Below are 18,084 nucleotides of genomic sequence, written 5' to 3' on the forward strand. Positions count from 1 at the left end.
GTTCTCTATTATATATAAAGAAAAGAAGAATAATTATTATAGGTTAGTTAGTTAAATAACTAACTTATTACCTATAAATCCTTAGAGAATCTATAGCTAAATATCTAAGGATTTACTAGTAATAAGTTATTAAGGTTAACCTAATAACTCTAATATTTATCTATAATAGTTAACATTACAATAATAAATTTAATACTTCTCCTTTTTCTAAATAAGTAAAAGATTTATCTATAAATAGTAGTAATTTTTAGGTATAAACAGCTAAATAATTCTCTAAGAATTCCTAGAGAATTCCTAGAGAATTCCTAGAGAATTCCTAGAGAATTCCTAGAGAATTCCTAGAGAATTCCTAGAGAATTCCTAGAGAATTACTCTGCTAATGTTCCTAATATTCCTAGGGCATTAGCTAGCTAATAGCTAGTTAATAGCCTATATATTATAAGGTAAATCCTCTATAGAATAAGTATTCTATAGTGTAATATAGGCCTTTTTTATAGCTAACTATCCTAATATCCTTATAGCTAATAACTTACTTACTTACCTCTTCTAATTCTTTATAGGTTAGTTTAGTAGCTTTTATATATAATAGAATATTTTATACTACTAGATTATAAAGTAAGCCTTAAAGCTACCTACTAAATACCTTACTATTATTACTAACTTCTTTTACTTTAACTAATAGGTTAGTTAGCTTTTACTTACCTACTAGCCTATTAATAGGCTTTAATTTCTACTTAACTATATTATTAACTTTAATAAGACCTTTATCCTTTTTAAGTACCTTAATAGCTTAACTTAGGTAGCCTAAGAGGCCTATACTATAGCTAATAAGACTAACTATAGTAGCTAAAGTAAGTAGTAAGCTACTCTTATTCTCTATATCTTTACTAATAAGGTCTAATAGCTACTACTAAAGCTTATCTTTTATAGTAAGCCTACTAGCCTTAGTAGTTAACTTAAGGTATATAAGGGTAACTTATATAGTAAAAAAGTAATAGTTAAATATAATAATATAGCTTATAATAATAAGTATTTCCTTAGGTAGTAGCTAATAAATAAATTTTTTTTTTATAATAAAGTAAAAATACTTATTAGTTATAAATATTATTACTTTTTATAAGACACCTATAATACTATTATAACTTTAATTTAACTATATAACACTTAGCCTTATACTACTAGGTATAACCTTTTTTCTTTAACTTCTAAATACTACTATTAATAAGCCCTTTAAATAGTAGTTATCTAAGGTAACTAATAAGTATATATAGTAAATAAAGTAAGCTACTACTTACTAGCCTAGCTAGCCTATTTAGCTACTTTAACCTATTTAACTTATTTAACCTAGCTAGCCTAGCTAGCTTAGCTAGCTTATTAAGTAGTCTATATTAATAAAATATATAATAGTTACTTATACTATTATAATAGCTACCTATTACCTAGCTAAAAGAAGTAAAATAGTCTAGTAATTCTTTCTTTAGTATAAGATTAGTAGTAACCTAGATAAAAGTAATATTAATAAGATTTAGATTAAGGATATACTAAATAAGAAGATATTATAAAATAATTAAGATAACTTTAACTATAATACCTATATAAAAAAGAAAATAATATAAGAAGAGATACTTAACGTTAATATAAATAATAATAGCTAAGAGTATATATCTTTACTTAAAGATGTCTAGTAACCTATTAGAGATAGTTAACTTATTAGAGATAGTTTAATAAGGCTATAGGAGATCTAGAGTAGGAGAGAGAGAGGAAATCTAATGCTAATTATAAGGTTTTTTACTAGCCTTTGCTACCTAACTTGCTGCTAATGTACATAACTAACCCCTGCTTTTGCTACATCTAGATCCCTGTTTCTGCTAGCACACTACACCTCTTACAGCGGCCACGATACCTATTGCCGTTAGCCGACTCACTAGTGGTCGACGAATCTCACGAGTGCGTACGGTAGTACGATTATGGACCGAGCAAACAACATCCGCTTTGGGGGAGGGGGGGGAATCCTTTCCGTCCAGCGACGGGCCTCGGGTACGGGGATCCCAACAGCCGCAACGGCGTGAGAGAGGGAGAGAGACAGAGAGATGCAGGAACAGAGCAGGAACAGATACTACGCACAGATGCTGACGCAGGAGTCCCGAAAAACAAGAGCAGCCCGAATCCCTCAACACGGCGGGACGGACTGTGCTACATACATACACAGTATAGCGGCCAGTGGAGTCAGCGTGAGTCAGTAGGAACTGATGACGGGGGGCCGGAGGAGGCTGGAGAACCGCGGCTGTGTCTGCTAAAGATGAAACCGAGAAGCCCGTCGGGAAATTATTGCTGGGACCAAGGGTTCGGAGAAAAAGGACTCCTGAGCGTCTGACAGTCAGTACTGGCAGGGATGGGAAGTTTCTTACGGGAAGCCCGACGGGATGACGCCAAAAACAGCACGAGGATTCTTCTTCTTCTGTCTCTGTCTGTCTGTCTGTCTGTCTGTCTGTCTTGTAGGCCAACAAGTTTTGCCGGATTCCTCCACGAACCAAAATCTCACTCACAGGGTTCCCAATCCGTTGGCCTCATGGTCTATGTCCCGCCTCAGACACATCCCTCTAGTGCTAGTCATCCTCCAGGATCACAGTGGTTCCGAGTGGGAAACTCACTGGCGGCCGTGTTCAACAAGAGCCGGAGTACGGCCGTGACTCGGGAGAAACAAGCGAGGTGGTAGACAGACACACAATGGGGGAGATGCTGAAACCGTTGGCAGGTGGCTAATGCGGGACACAAAGTCTCTTTTCCTGCGTCAACCGGGGCATACTCCGCTCTTCCACCCTTTGGTTATACCCGGGGATATTACAACATTGCTTGCTTCTACTGCCAGCTGTGTTGTGTTCAGCTCCTAGAGGGCTACTACCTACGCAGCACTCGGGTTCCAAAAGAATGGCCGGTCCCAACCACATCCATAAAGTAAAAGGTAGATAGGTAGGTGGTATAGGAGACCGGCCATTCTTTTGGAACCCGGGTGCGTAGCCATGAACCCACAGCTGCTGTTCTAGTCATGCGGGGAGCGGCGTGGAGAGATGTGAATTCTGCCCTTGGAACATCTGCCCAAGTCCCGGCTCCCACATCCCGCGGCCCTTGGCCTGCCACATCGTTGTGTCTATGTGCGACCTTACACTAAGAGGGTAGATGATCAAGTGCCGTGTCATCCATAGCGTACGTACGCCGACTAGCCTTGTCACCCCTGTCTGACCACCCCGCGTCCTTGCTTGCGTAGCTTGGTGTCATGCTTGATGTGAATCCCAATCATCCATCCCAATGAGCCCCATCGGATCCATCTGAAGGGGCCTTCCCTGAAATAGAGTGAGCCGAGTGCAAGCAAGAGTGCAGTGCAAGCAAGGGGCGTCCCTGACGCCAGGCGATCCCGTTCCCCAGCGATGTGCATATTGTTCGTCCTCCCGGGCCTTGTGCCTATTTAATATGCCCGCTCCATTGCCCAGGTGTCTCATCGTGAAGCTCCATCCTGTGCCGTTCCTCTCTGTCGAAGCCCCGTACCGATCTCTCTACCAACTCCGTTATGCATTCCAACGGTGCCCTCCTCCGCTGGGCCGCCACGCTCTTGGCCTCGGCCACTGCCGGTATGATCTCTTCCGCCTCCGACACCTCCCATGCTCCCCCGAAGACGACGATGACGACGACGGCTTGCTAACCCGCAAGAAGTGTGCGCCGTCCCCACCTGGCAACCCCCGGCCGTGCACCGGAGGGTCGACTTCAACATCCTCGTCGGCGGCAACGTCTCCCTCCGCATCATGCCCCTCGGCGCCTCCATCACGTACGGCCTGAGGTCCACGGACGGCAACGGCTACCGGGAGGCCCTGCGCAACCTGCTCATCGCCGACGGGAACCCCGTCGAGATGGTCGGCTCCCACCCCAACGGCACCATGGCGAACAACGCGAACGAGGGCTGGCCGGGCTTCCGCATCGACGAGGTCCTGGAGAAGGCCGAGATCTCGGTGCCCTTGACGCTGCCGAACCTCGTCCTCGTCAACGCCGGCACCAACGACTGCGCGCAGAACTACGACACCGACAACGCCGGCGCCCGCATGCTCGAGATGCTCGACTACCTCTGGGCCACCTCGACGCGGGCGACCGTCGTGCTCTCGACGCTCCTCGTCAACGGCAACAACGCCACCGAGGCGTGCGTCCTGCGCGTCAACGACCAGTACAGGGCGCTCGTCGAGCAGCAGCAGGCGCTGTCCAAGAAGCTGGTGCTCGCCGACATGCACACCGCCGCCGGCCCCCAGGCGAGCGACCTCGTCGACGGCACCCACCCGAACGACGCGGGCTACGTCAAGATGGCCAACATCTGGTTCGCCAGCATCAAGGACGCCGCGTCGCGCGGCTGGCTCGAGGCGCCCCAGCCGCTGCCCGAGAGCAAGGCCAGCCGCTGACTGTCAAAGACGGCGCCTCTGTACTACATCATAACCCGCATCGCCGCGTATCCGAGATTATCGGGCGCATAGAAACGGCCGCCAGGTGAAAGACGCACTCCCATGTGCACTGCCATTAATCCTTGGTTTTACATTAATAATATTAAAAAAAAGATTCGTTGGGAGGAGGGTTCTGGTGGGGGGATACCCCCAAAAAGGCTTCAATGTTTATAGTTTCAACGTCCATAACCCATCAGATATCACACACCGTACAAACAAACAGTTTCATCCCAGCTTCGTAGCCAGCGGAAAGTCCCATTCGGAGGATAGAGTTTGCGTAGTAAAGAAGACCGAAGTGGATGTTTCTCTCGGTCCCTCCCTCCCCTCCTCTCTCTCTCTCTCCACCCACCAACGGCTACACTCACTCACTCACTCGTTACCCCGAGCTTGTTTGCGGACACATCATCAGACGAAGGTGGTCGTAACAGCTGATCGACGGTTTGAAACATCTTTCCAACCGGGGGGGTCCCCCCACTTTATCCTAGTTGTGTATGCGACAAGAAAAGCCGGGAGGATACATTGTTCCGATCAGACCATCGCACACCTCGACTCACCTCTCCGCTCTCCTCAAACACTCAATCTCGATAGCATCATCTCCTCCCCCCCCCCCCATATGCTCGAAAGCAAAAATGTCTCAAGCCGTGTTCACGACCGTCTTCGCCTCCGTTTTCTATCTCGCAAAGGTCGCCATCAATGACCGCTCCATCGCCAATGGCCTCTCCAGCATCGTTAAGAAGCAGCTCCACGGGAAGCCCATCCCCTTCACCTCCTCCAAGGCCATGGACAGCATGTTGACCATGCTCGTGCGCTTCTTCCAGCCCATCATTACCGGCAAGGACCCTGCTCTCACCCTCTTCTGCGTCTTCATGGTCGGCCAGATGCTGGCGCTGCAAGTCATCGTCCAGCTGGAAGGCTTGAGGGCCGGTAACCGGGGGAGGCTGATCTCATAGTAAGTTTTTATTTTATTTTATCTTATTCTTTTTTATTTTCTGTTACGAATCCCTGCCGCCATTGACAATACTGAACATGCCCCGCAGCACGACCTACTGGGGCTTCGTGTGGCAGCTCTGCACCATCGGCATCACATTGCCCATATACTTCCTCCTCCACACCTACACGTCCGCCATTCCGCACGCCGTCAGCCCGGAAGCTTTCGCGGCCGCCATCTCCGTCGACCCGGTCCAGTCCCGCGCCGTGCTCTGGTCCGTGACCCTCGGCGCCGGCCTGCCGACGCTGCTGGCCGCCCTGCCGCCCCCCCGCGTCATCGCCCCGCGCACGTCCGAGATCTTCCTCGCCGCCTGGCAGGCCTTCCCGCTGTGGACCGGCATCGCGCAGCTCGCCTTCTCCCGGGCCGTCGCCTTCCTGCGCGCGGTGCCCCGGGCCGGGACCCCTGCGGCGGCGTGGAGCCTCACGAGCAGGGAGCTGGGCAGGGTCTACGCCCGCGTCCTGCCCGTCGTCGCCCTGATCTCGTGCGGCGCGCTCGGCTACGCCTTCCGGGCCTCGGGCGGGGCCCCGGAGCCCACCGCCGCGTTGCTGAAGCAGATGTTCGTGCCGCCGTCGCCCTTGTCCAGGGCCAAGATGGCGTCGCTCGAGAAGGGGGTCCTGGGCATGCTGCAGTGGGACATGTACTGCGCGTCCCTGGCGACCTGGACCTGGGTCGTGTACATGGCCTACCGGCGCAAGGGCGCGAGGGGCGCCGTGTCGGACCTCGGGAAGCTGGTCATGTGGAGCCCCGTCGTCGGGCCCTGCGGCGCCGCCTTGGCCGTCGTTTGGGAACGGGATGTCGGGGCGCTGAAGAACCTCGGCGAGAAGAAGGAGGTTGAAGCGGAGAAGAAGACCAAATAGCGTGAAGAGGAAGGCATATCTTAGGATCCGTGCCGAGGCTCGGATATTCGGGTTACGGTGTTCTTTTCTAGGTCAACTTTCTTCATGAGACTGGTGTGATATTGGCCAGTTTATTCTACGCGATAGGCCAGGACGGCTTCCGGCGTAACCTGCTTTCTAGCATCCCGGGGCCTCAGATGTGAAGCCGAATGGCAACGTCTGCTAGGCTCGCGTCACTGGCCCTATGAACTTGCGAGATCGATCTGACAATGTCTGTGGCGGTTTTTTCACTTTATACAGTAGTGCGAACTCGTGCGTTAGCCCCATCTCATCATCAATTATATCCATCGGTCTTTCGTGTCCGTCTACAGTAGATCGAGACTTCAACATCATCTAGTTTATGTGCTCCAAACTTTTCCTGGAAACCCAGCCCTCCTCCATCCCCCGTTTTCAACAACAACAACATATCATCCGGGCAATTCGGCAATGGGACCCATCGGTCTCGTCCCCGTCGCCTGGAACCCGTCGTGGTGGAACCCGTGCCGTACGACCTGCGTGTTGTCCAGCTCCGACATGGGCCGCGCCGCGCCGGGCGACTCCAGCTCGGCCGTCTGCTCCGTCCTCGCGCTGGACTTGCGCAAGCCCGGCTTCCACCCCACGAGGCCGGGGCCCGCCCCGTTAATCTCCGCGTGGTCCCGCTCCGCCGGCGGTCCATTCCGAGACCTGCGCCACTCATGGCACAGGTATATGATGACGCCGATCAAGAATAAGGATCCGCAGACGGCGCCGACGGCAACGCCGACCGTGCCGCCCGTGGTCAGCCCGGTGTTTGCGCCGTCCGGACTCGTCCCGGTGCCTGTCGCTTGCGGCAGTAAACTCGATCCGGCTGCCGTCGTCGTTGCAATCGTCGCAATCGTCGCAAACGTCGTCGTCGTCGTCGTCGTCGTCGGGCCGCTCGTCGGAGTAGCCGCCGGCGTGGCCTCTTCTCTTGGCTGCGTAGGCATCGGGACGAAGCCGGGCTGCCATATGACGCTGCCGCCCAGCGCCGTCGGCAGCTGGACGACGTTGCGGAGCGTCGCCGCGTCGGCGAAGGCCACGGTGCGGGACGTCTGCGGGCACCAGCACGCGTCGGCCGACGTGAGCGTCGTCGGCCGCGCCGACTGCTCGCACGCAACCCATTCTTCCGACGTGCCGTTGCAGTACACCAGGCCGGCCCACGGTTGGTCTAAGCCGTCGGGGGGTTTTGTCTCGTCAGCTCATCCCACATCTCGGGAAAGGTCTCTCCCTTTTCGCCTCTTCTCTGCCCCCCCCCCCCCCCCCCCCCCATCACGATGAAAACGTACCACTTAATGCGCCCTTGTCCGGGCAGCTCGGGTGGCGATACTCGGGGTCGCTGCAGCCGGCGAGGTAAGTGATTCCGAAGCGGCCGTTGTAACAAGCGCGGCTCGACAGGCACATGTCGCCGGCCTGGCAGCAGGACTTGTCGCCAAAGACGACGTTGCCGCAGGGAAGCCACTCGTCCACCGCCTCGCCGGGCCCGTGAAAGCAGGTTCCGTTCGCGATGAAGGGGTTCGGCGCGCTCATGATGTTTCGTCCTCCCGCATCCTCCCTCCGCAAACGAGTGTCGAATGCCGTCTGTTCCGTTGATTATCCCACCGATTTTCTTCCTGAAGCGTGACGAAGGAAAAAACGTTTGAGAAACGTAACGGTTCAAGCCTGCGTTGTCGAAAAAAGCACGATGGCTGGGTAAAATCACAGAGGGAGAGGGAGCCGAAGGGGGGGCGTGGATAAGTATCTATCCCTTGCACCCTTATTATGATGGCATGGGTCGGTGTTTTATACTGGAATGTGTGCCGGGGAGACATGTTGCCAAGGCTGGGTGTCGCGAGCTTGCAACCGGTCCCGTGCAGGAACATCTCCTCTCATCAACCCCTCAGAAACTGATGGACGTTGTCCCCTCCCCCCCTTGAGCTGATATTCTATCAAAAGGTTGAGACAACTTGACACGGGCTTGGCGATTTGATAAACCGCCTTAGCTCCTGAACCACATCCATCTTCTTTCGAAAATGCATATCTCTCCGGAACCTATCCCATGATGTCAGCGCCGTTTTCGACATCAGGGACCGGCCCTCTCCTCTCCTTGTGGTGGCACCGATGCCGGTTTCAAGCAGGAACCGTGGTCTTTTTTCCACCGGCTGCACGCGGGCACCCGTAATTACGCCGGCCGGGTATTAGTGCGTCTGGGGTTCTGCGTTACCCTGTTGTTTGCTCTCTGTCTCTCCATGTTACCTCTTGGTCCGGCCTGCCCCTTGACAGAGCAGCGAGAGACCAATCACCGCCAAGCTCGTGAGAGCTGTTTTTTTTTTCAGCCGAACGCACTGATATGTCGGGAGGAATGCTCATCGGGTGCCGTTTACATGGTGGCTTTAGGGTGGTTGCGCGGTGAGACATTGCGGCACAATAGCTGCATTGGCACCAAGGAACCAAGGGAGGTCCATATTGCCAAGTTTCTATGATCCTGAATCTAACATCTAACTGTTGGTAACACCAAGGGATAGGTTAATACGGTTAACCGTACGTATCAGTGGCAATTAACAAATAATAGGGGTAACTGTGGTTCTCTATTATGCGTAAAGAAAAGAAGGATAATTATTATAGGTTAGTTAGTTGAATAACTAACTTATTATCCACGAATCCTTAGAGAATCTATAGCCAAATATCTGAGGATTCGCTGGTGATAAGTCATTAGGGTTAACCTAATAACTCCAATATTTATCCGCAATAGTCAACATTATAACACTAGTAACTTTCTATAGTGCTAGAAATCCCCTATTATTTATATCTAAAAGAATAGCTAAAAAACACAATAAAAAAAACAAGAAGCTAAAAAGTGTTTAATACTTTTTGCTTATATAGTCTATTATATATAAGAAACCTATTTATTTATCTATATCTTTAACTACTTATTACTAACTAGCTTCTTTAACGTATTATTTAGTAATAACTTTATAAATCTATTTACTAGGTTATTACTGCTATAAATCCACTGTATCTTAAAAATCTTATAGCGTTTATATAACTAGCAAAGGGCTATAATATCTATTATAAGTTACTTCTCCTTTATAGTACTAAGCTTTATAAGGCACTTATAAAGTAAGTATAAGTTAGTATAAAGTATTATAGGTATTTATAGTAGCTTAAGGCAGTTAGTAATTATTATAAGAGTAGTACTAATTATATAGGCAACGTTAGCGCTAGTAACTATCCTATAGACCTTAGAGGTAAACACACTATATATAACTCTTTTATACTTTATTAAGCTAAAGTAGATAATATTACTAGTTAATTTAAAGCTTTTACTATTAGTAGTAGGTTACTTAATAATTTATTTATTAGTAAGGACTATAATAAAGCTAAGTTAAGAGGTAAAGTTATAGTTATTTATAAATAAGCTATTAATAAATATAAAGAGCTTAGTAGTTATAAGGTTAATTAGTAAGAATTATAGGCTATAGTTAAGGTTATTAATTTACTATTTAATTTAGTAGTTTAAAGCTTTAATCTCTTTTACTATAGGTAATTAGTGTTAGGTAGTAACTAAATAGTTAAAGTAGGCTTTAGGTTAGTAGATAAAAGTAATATACGCACTATAGATATATTACTAGACATAATCTTACTAGGCAGTAGGTAATTTCTTATTAATAAGTTAAAGCTTTTTACCTTAGCCTTTTTAATAAAGGGTAAGCTTACTGTTAGTAGTAATAAATAATATACTGCTGTTAAAGGTAATAAAGTTATTAGCTATAAGTAACTACTTAGGTTTTACTATAAAAGTAGCCTTCTTAAGCTCCTTCTCTTTATAAGTAGAGAATTTACTATCTATAAGGCTAATTATATTATCTATTTATATACTAATTAATCTAAAGTTACTATTATTAGGTAATAATATTAATAGGTAAAGGTTAAAGGTTAATAAATCTATCTAGAGATTTTCTCTATAATAGTAGTTATAAGTTACCTACTAGTAGGTTTCTACCTCTATAATACTATATAATAGCTTAGTTACTATTATTATTATATTTACTAAGTAAAAATAGTAAATTTATATAGGTAAGTAAGTAAGAATAATATAATTTAATAGTGTTACTAATTAGGTATATACCTAGGTAATATTATATAACTAGAGGAGAAATCTATATTAAAGTAGTAAAGGGGCTAAGGTAAAGATTAATTACTAGGCTATTTACTAGATAGTAGGTAACTATATAAGAATTATTTCTTTATTATTATCTATATAGCCTTAGATAATAAGCTATAATTTCTTATAAGGCTACTTGTTTTTATCTTTTACTTTATAGACTATATATAATTTAAACACATAGGTGTTACTATAGGATTTCTTATTATAGATAATAATATAAAATACACTATAGTTAACAAGGGCTTTTACCTTTGCCTTATTAGATTCTTTAAAGGGTTTACTAGGTATAGTAATAATCCCTTTTTTATATAGCTTAACAGTAAGTGTATAGTCTACCTCCTCTTTTATAGTTAAGAACACTATAGTTATAGTAAGGTATATCTCTATAAAGAACATAGGTATTAGGTTCTTTTATAGGTAACTATAGCGTTATTATAGTAGTTTATTATTAATAATAATAGTATTATACACTTCCCTTTTAGCGTTAGGTATCTCTATAGGGTCTTCTTGCGCTTATATAGTGTATATAGGATTATCTTTTGCTTACGCAGAGTAGCTAGTAGGTTTATCTAGTGTAGGGAGGTCTAGTTAGCCTTCCTCTATATAGTAGGGTTTTACTATAGTAATCCTAAAATTATATAGGCTATAGGGTAAATTAATAGTGTAAGTAGTACTATTATTAGTAATAAAGTAAAATAGGCCTTACTAGCTATATTTCTTACACTATACATAGATAAAGGATTAAAGAGGTAAAGTAATAGTATTAGTTAAATCTAGGCTATTATATATAGCTAGTACTTTATAAAGCTATTACTTTACGTAGATTTAGTGTACTATAGCTATTACTTTTTAATTACTTTAGTACACTATACAGTAGTTATAGTAGGTAGTAACTTATTAGTTATTTAGGGTATACACTAAAAACAAGGAGAGTTAGGACAAGGCTATCTAGGCTAGTAGTATTATTAATTACTTTAATAGTAAGTTAAAGGGCAACTTTAGGTTTAGCGCTAGTTTCTTTATAAATAATCTTATAGGTATAGTAAAGGGGTATATAATAGTACTTAACTTTACTAATACTATAATAGGCTTTAATAGACACTTCCTTTACTTTAATAAATAACCTATAGGCAGTATATTTAAACTTACTAAAGTAAAAATTTAGGCTAGTGTTAGTTATTATCTAATTAGGTAGGCTAAGATATATATTAATCTAGTATATCTATAGTGCCTCTTATATATACTCTATAGTAATAGATTATAAGAATCTTACTACGTTAAACACTGTTGCTATATTAACTATATAAAGTACTAGTTTATTACTATTAAAATATATTATATTAACAAGGATCTTATAGTTAAACTTGTTATTATTATATAGTATAAATTTAAAGTAACTAGGGCTTTAGAGTGTAATTAGTAGTAGTAGTAGTACTTGTTAATAGCTTTAATTAACAGGAAGAAGGTGTTTTCTTTAGCCTATTTAAGTAGCTTATAAAGTTATTAAATAGATAAGTAGCTAAATTACTAGTAGATTTAGCGTAATTTACTATCTATTAGGTGTTACCTAGTAATACTCTTCTCTAGTAGTTATAGAAGTATCTATAGGTAGCTAAATTAGTAAATAATAAGTATAACGTTATTACCTTAGATTAGCTAGTTAGTAAGGTTATTAAATTTTACACTATAATAGTCTATATCCTTTAAGTAAAAGAGAAATAGAGTATTAGTAGTTATTATATAAAAAACAAGGTTACTAAGTAGCATAGGTATATTAATTACCCCTAGGGATTTAAAGTAATTACTGCTATTAAAGTAAATACTTACTTTACCTACTTAGGTAGTATCTATAGGTATCTTTTTGCCTAAGTAGCACTAAAGGGTAAAGTATTACTTATAGCTAGTAGTTAATTTCTTAGCTATACTAGTGTTAGGCATAATGCTATAAAAAGTTACTACTAAATAGCGCTTATTAAGTGTAAATATCTTATTAGTTTTTATAGTCTTACTAGGCAGTGGCTCCTCTAGTAAGTTCTTATAAGTAAGTACATAGGTAGTTACCTAGTTATATAACTTAGAAAACACAGTTAGGCTATTAATTAACAGTTATATAAAGAAGGTAGTAGATATAAAGAACACTATATCTATATAGTTATTATTATTACTAATAGGTTGTTTATTACTATTATTTACTTCTTAGAGATAACTTATATTATAACCTTTGTAGTTAAAAAGAAAGTAGTTAAAGGTAGCTAGTAAGGCTTATGTAAAGTAGGTGCTTTTATACTAGTTAAACAAAGATTACTGCTCTTCTTTAGTGTGCTTAGTTAACTAATAACTAGGCTTACTATAGATAAAGCACTTCTTAGTTAATTTGTTGCTATACTGGTTTTTACTATTTCTTTAATTACAAGTAGACCTTATTAACCTCTTGTGCAGGGTAAAGTAAATTAGACTATAGTATTTAAGTCTAAAAGCCAGTAGTTTTAGAGTACTTCTATCTATATAGCGTTTTACCTATGCTAAAGGTACTAATAATCTCTACCTTTATATAATAGTACTTTATAGTTAAAGTAGCCTTGCTATGTCTTCTACTACTATAAAATATTACTAAATAAAGTAGCTTTTGGCTATGTACTACACTAGGAGCAAGGTAAAGCCTTCTTATGTAACCCTTACTAGTAGTCTAATAATTAAACTAAGGTATTCTATTTATAAGACTATTACTAAAAGTGTAAAGCCTAGTAACCTTTTACTAATAGTCTAAACTATTAAATAAGCTAGGTAGAAAGCAGTTACTACTATTAATATTAGTTTATAACTTTTAGCTACTTTAGGTTTCCTCTTAGCTAGAGAAAGAAGGTATTTATAATAATAACTTTAAGTAAGAAGGTCTAAGTAATAGCTTACTAAAATCCCTAATGTATATAGTAGTTAAAGTAATATAAGGCCCTTATATAGTTAGTAATATCTACCCTATTTATAGTGTAGTTATAGTTGTCTATTAGCCAAGGGACTAGAAGGTCCTTCTAGGCGTCTAGGCTAAAGACCTCTTAGGTAGTCTACTTAGCTACTGTCTTGCCGGCTAGCCAGCAGCACTACTAAATTATATAGTCTACCTAGCTGCCTTTATATACTATTAAAAAGAAAAGCACAAGGGCATTATCCTTCTAGGTAATTTAGTTAACTTATAAGAAAGTAAACTAGTTAGTATAGGTATTTATATATTAATCTAGTTTAGAGATATATACTAGCCTATTAGTAGTAGGAATAAAGTATATCTAGCCCTATAGGATCCCTTAGCCCTTTATACTTTTCTTAGTAATAAGTATAGTATTAATACTACTGTTTTTCTAGTATATACTAAAGGCTTTAACTTACTAGCTCTAGAGGGCCTAGAAGAGCTAAACTAAGGTAAAAAGGTTATCTAGAAACACATAATATATTACTACTAGCAGTAGGGCAAAAAAGGCTATAACTACCTACTACGTTAGCGTAAGCTAGGCTACCTAGTCTACTAGTTAGCTAGCCAGATATAGAGCTTTAGGAAAAAGCCTATATAGGCCTTCTCTATATATATACTAAAGCCACCAGAGGGAGTACCTAGATTAAGCAAGCACCTATACCTTAAAGCTAGTCAAGATTAGCTTTATTAAGATAGTTATTATCTCCTAGCTCTAGCCTATAAATTAGACTATTACCTTATTAACAGTAAGATTAGAGCTAGCTATATAGAAGTAATCTCTAGTTACCTAGATATAGGCTAACTATTAGTTAACCTTCTAGTATACGTCTAGCATCTAGGCCTTGCTTTAGCCTACTAGCCCTTAGGTTACTAGCCCTTAAGTTAAAAACTTAGAAAGGTTAAATATCTAGAGCTAGGTATAGAGCTATTAAAAGTAGTCTTAGGTTATAAAGCATATATATAGGTATAATAGGTCTTCTCTCTGCTACTAAGTTAACTAATATCTTGTTACTTAAGATTTAAGGTATATACCTATATAAATTAAAATACCTAAGAAGAGATATATTTTATTAGTAGAGGTATTTTACTAGTAATACACTTATAAGCTTCTTTAATAGGGGCTAGCCTTAGATAATAGTGCTATATTAGTCTAATTAACCTACTATTAGATTAACTATAAGGGTATATAACAAAGGAAGAGGTTAACTAGAGTATTAATATCTAATAGGCTATAGACTTTAGGCTACTAGTTTAGCACTTTAAACAGGATAAAGGAGCCTAGAGGGCCTAGCTCTGCTAGAGGCTTATTAGGCCAGATTATTGCGTTATTACACTACTCTAGGCAGTAGTTATCTAGGCAGGCAACAGCAAGGTCCTCTAGTAGCACCTCTACGTAGATAGTGCTATAAATAGAGGTATTAAAGTTAGATATTATAGATTTTAATAAGGATATTAGTAATAATATTAAAATTAGTAGTAGTTACTAATAAAATAGTATTCTAAAACAAGGTATTATTATATATCTCTAAAAGTGAGAGGTAAAAGTAGGGGTAGGTCTACTAAGGGGTTAATAAGGTCTACTTATAATTAAAGGGATAGTAGTTACTTTATAAAGAACCTTGTGTTTACTATAGATTAGCGTAATTATTATAGCTACTATTATACTTATAGTTAACCTAAAATTGCTTATCCTCTGCGGTGGATTTGTCTATAGGGTATTGCGCAGGTGGCTTATAGTAAAGTAGGGTATTTACTACTTTATTGCGCAGTTGCGCGCAGAGGCTGTAGAATATAGCCAGTGGGTTAAGGAGAGCTATAGTGTACTTAGGTATACTATAGCAATAGGTAATAAGGCACTTATAATAATCTTTATCCTTAGGCAAGCTATTGTAGGTAGTTACCTTAACTAGCTTAGTAACCCTTTTAATAAGTAACTTAAGGATTTTAAGCTTATTCTTACTATAGTTTTTATAGGTAATTAAGTTAAATAATATATAGTAAAGCTTAGTAATATAGGCTAAGTGTACCTTATTACCTTTAAATTATTCTTTAAGCTTTACTATTAGAGCGTTAAAATTACCTGCCTATTAGTAGAGGGTAAAAGTATAATACTCTTGTAGTTTACCTTAAAGTATTACTTAAATTACTGCTTTATAGTAGTCTTATGTTATTTCTACCTAGACATAAAGGTTATAGAACAATAGTAATTTTAAGTTAATAGTCTTATACTAGCTACTAGTGTACTTTATAGCCTAGTTATTAAAGTATATCTTTATAAGGTTACTTATTTACTTTAGTATTAGCCTTAACGTTACTATTAATATTACTATAGTTAATAAAAGCTCCTATAGTAGTATAGTAGTTATTATATATAGGCTATTAATTTTAGCTATTATATAAGGTTTTAGCGTTAACAAAGGCAGTAGCAAGGTAAAAGTTAGGTTATTATAGGAGGTCTAATAGGTAATTACTAGTAATAGGCGTACTTTAGCTAGCTTTTTACTATATAAGATTATATTATAACCTCTAATATTCTTAATAAAGTTAAGGTCTTTAAGGTATAGTTTAAAGTTATATAATAATCTTTTAATAATAGTAATTATCTTATTAGTCTAGTAGGCGCCTTCCTCTTGTTAAAGGGTATTAAATATACGTTAAGTAATTAATAAGTGTTTACTATAGTTAACCTATATACTATAATTAACAAGGAAGTTACATAGGCTTATTAGGACCTTCTAGTTAATTACCTTAAAGTTATTTATAGACTATTTACTAAAATCCTTATAGGTGTAGTAAAGTAATTTACTACTAATATAGTTATAGTACTTATAATAACTAATATAAAATATAGTAATAGTGTTAAGCGTAAAAGCTTATTACTTACTTATAAGGTTAGTTAGTAACTTCTTAATATAGTCTTTTCCTTATTACTATAAGAGGATATACTATATAAGGTTAATAAGTATAGTAAATATATTATTAATTACTACTACTTACTGCCTTATATTAAGTAGTATATTATACTTACTATAAACTTCCTCTTGTTGCTTTATAGGCAAAGGTGTAGTAACCTAAGAGCCTTACTTACTTATAAGCTTATTATATTTACTTATCTTAGCTTAGGTCTTTTACTTATAGGCGTAGTATTATTTACTATTGCCCTCTGTTAGCTTAATAACCTCTTAAATATAGGTGTTTCTTCTAGTAGACTAGAAGGCGTATATATTTATTAGAGGGATTACTACTAGTAGTATAAACAGCTAAGGAAAAACACACTCTTGTAGGTAAATAACTTAGGGAAAAACAATAGGCTATTATATTAGCTACTTATTAACGCTATTAGTTAGCAAAAGGAAGAGAAATAATAGGCTATTATATTAGTAACTTATTAACGCTATTAGTTAGTAGAAGAAGTATATATATAGAAAAAAGAAGTTAGTAAGCTAAAGAGCTTATAATAAATAGGATATAGTAAATAATTACTAGTTAGCTATAGGCATATAAAGTAAGGGGTTTTTTATAGTTAAAAGTGCTTCTCTAAAGGCAATAAAGCTTATATAATAGATATAAATTAATAAGGTTTCTACTAGTTAAGGGGACTAGTTATAGATCTATTAATTAACCTATTATAATAGGTAATTAGTATAAACTATTATAGTAAGGGTATTTATAGAGGCGTTTTTTAGTACTTGCCTACTCTAGGTGTATAAATAATTAACTAGTAATAATTACCTCTTCTTGTGGTCCTTACTAATCTATAGTTTAGACAGTAAAGTCAACCTACGTAGTTAACAGTGAAGTTAACTACTAATTAGTGTTAGTAACACTAAGGGATAGGTTAATATAGTTAACTATATATATTAGTAGTAATTAATAAATAATAGGGGTAACTGTAGTTCTCTATTATGCGTAAAGAAAAGAAGGATAATTATTATGGGTTAGTTGGTTGAATAACTAACTTATTGTCTACGAATCCTTGGAGAATCTATGGCTGAATATCTGAGGATTTGCTGGTGATGAGTCATCGGGGTTAACCCGATAACTCCGATATTTATCCGCGATGGTCAACATCGCAACACTAACATTGTTAGTGTTGGCAGTAGATGGGAACCAAGAAACACGCCTCCAAAAGCTATCAAGATATTTCCTTATGTTGCATTTTGTAACGCAACCGTGTATCGGAGGACGGGTGTCACGTGAACATATCTACCAGAATCTCCCACACGTCGCGCCCTACGTAAACCCAACGAGAAGCGCATCCATTCCTCCAAACGAAGGTACTATTCGCGAGACCTGGCACGCACGTCGTGGGGTGCATGAAGTTGAATAGCGTACTAAAAGCCACCTATTTCACATCTAGTAAGACCCATTCATCTCGGCTGCGTCTCAACCCTTTTAGACATTAGTGAAAATAGTCTGCTTGAACCACGGCCAGTACTTGTTCTTAAAGTATTGTCCAAACAACTGTAACACAGCAACAACCTAGTAAACCCCCTCTGTGTTTCGGGTGGATCTGCATAGGATTTGACTATATAGCTGCAACTTGCCTGCTGCAGACCTCGTTATAGTAACAAAGTACTAGTTGTATCCTTATATAACAATCCTAGACAAGAAGA

The 18,084-nt window shown here is 40.1% G+C and overlaps 3 protein-coding genes across 3 annotated transcripts; 2 read left to right on the plus strand and 1 right to left on the minus strand.

Moving 5' to 3' along the window:
• Positions 1–3,565: 3,565 nt before the first annotated feature.
• Positions 3,566–4,439, plus strand: LY79DRAFT_671283 (GDSL-like Lipase/Acylhydrolase; the record flags this gene model as incomplete). Its single annotated transcript, XM_060563894.1, has 2 exons — positions 3,566–3,626; positions 3,709–4,439. 2 exons carry the CDS (start codon positions 3,566–3,568, stop codon positions 4,437–4,439), a joined length of 792 nt encoding a protein of 263 aa, XP_060412055.1.
• A 668-nt stretch (positions 4,440–5,107) lies between these two features.
• On the plus strand, positions 5,108–6,323 carry LY79DRAFT_581298 (uncharacterized protein; the record flags this gene model as incomplete). The annotated part of the gene is made up of 2 exons (XM_060560179.1): positions 5,108–5,427; positions 5,516–6,323. The coding sequence occupies 2 exons, from the start codon at positions 5,108–5,110 to the stop codon at positions 6,321–6,323; spliced, it is 1,128 nt and encodes a 375-aa protein (XP_060412056.1).
• A 446-nt stretch (positions 6,324–6,769) lies between these two features.
• On the minus strand, positions 6,770–7,886 carry LY79DRAFT_519498 (uncharacterized protein; the record flags this gene model as incomplete). Its single annotated transcript, XM_060555145.1, has 2 exons — positions 6,770–7,527; positions 7,646–7,886. 2 exons carry the CDS (start codon positions 7,884–7,886, stop codon positions 6,770–6,772), a joined length of 999 nt encoding a protein of 332 aa, XP_060412057.1.
• Positions 7,887–18,084: the final 10,198 nt, after the last annotated feature.

This window comes from Colletotrichum navitas (genome assembly GCF_030913465.1).
Source record: "Colletotrichum navitas strain CBS 125086 chromosome Unknown LY79scaffold_48, whole genome shotgun sequence".
NCBI classification, from domain to species: Eukaryota; Fungi; Ascomycota; class Sordariomycetes; order Glomerellales; family Glomerellaceae; genus Colletotrichum; species Colletotrichum navitas.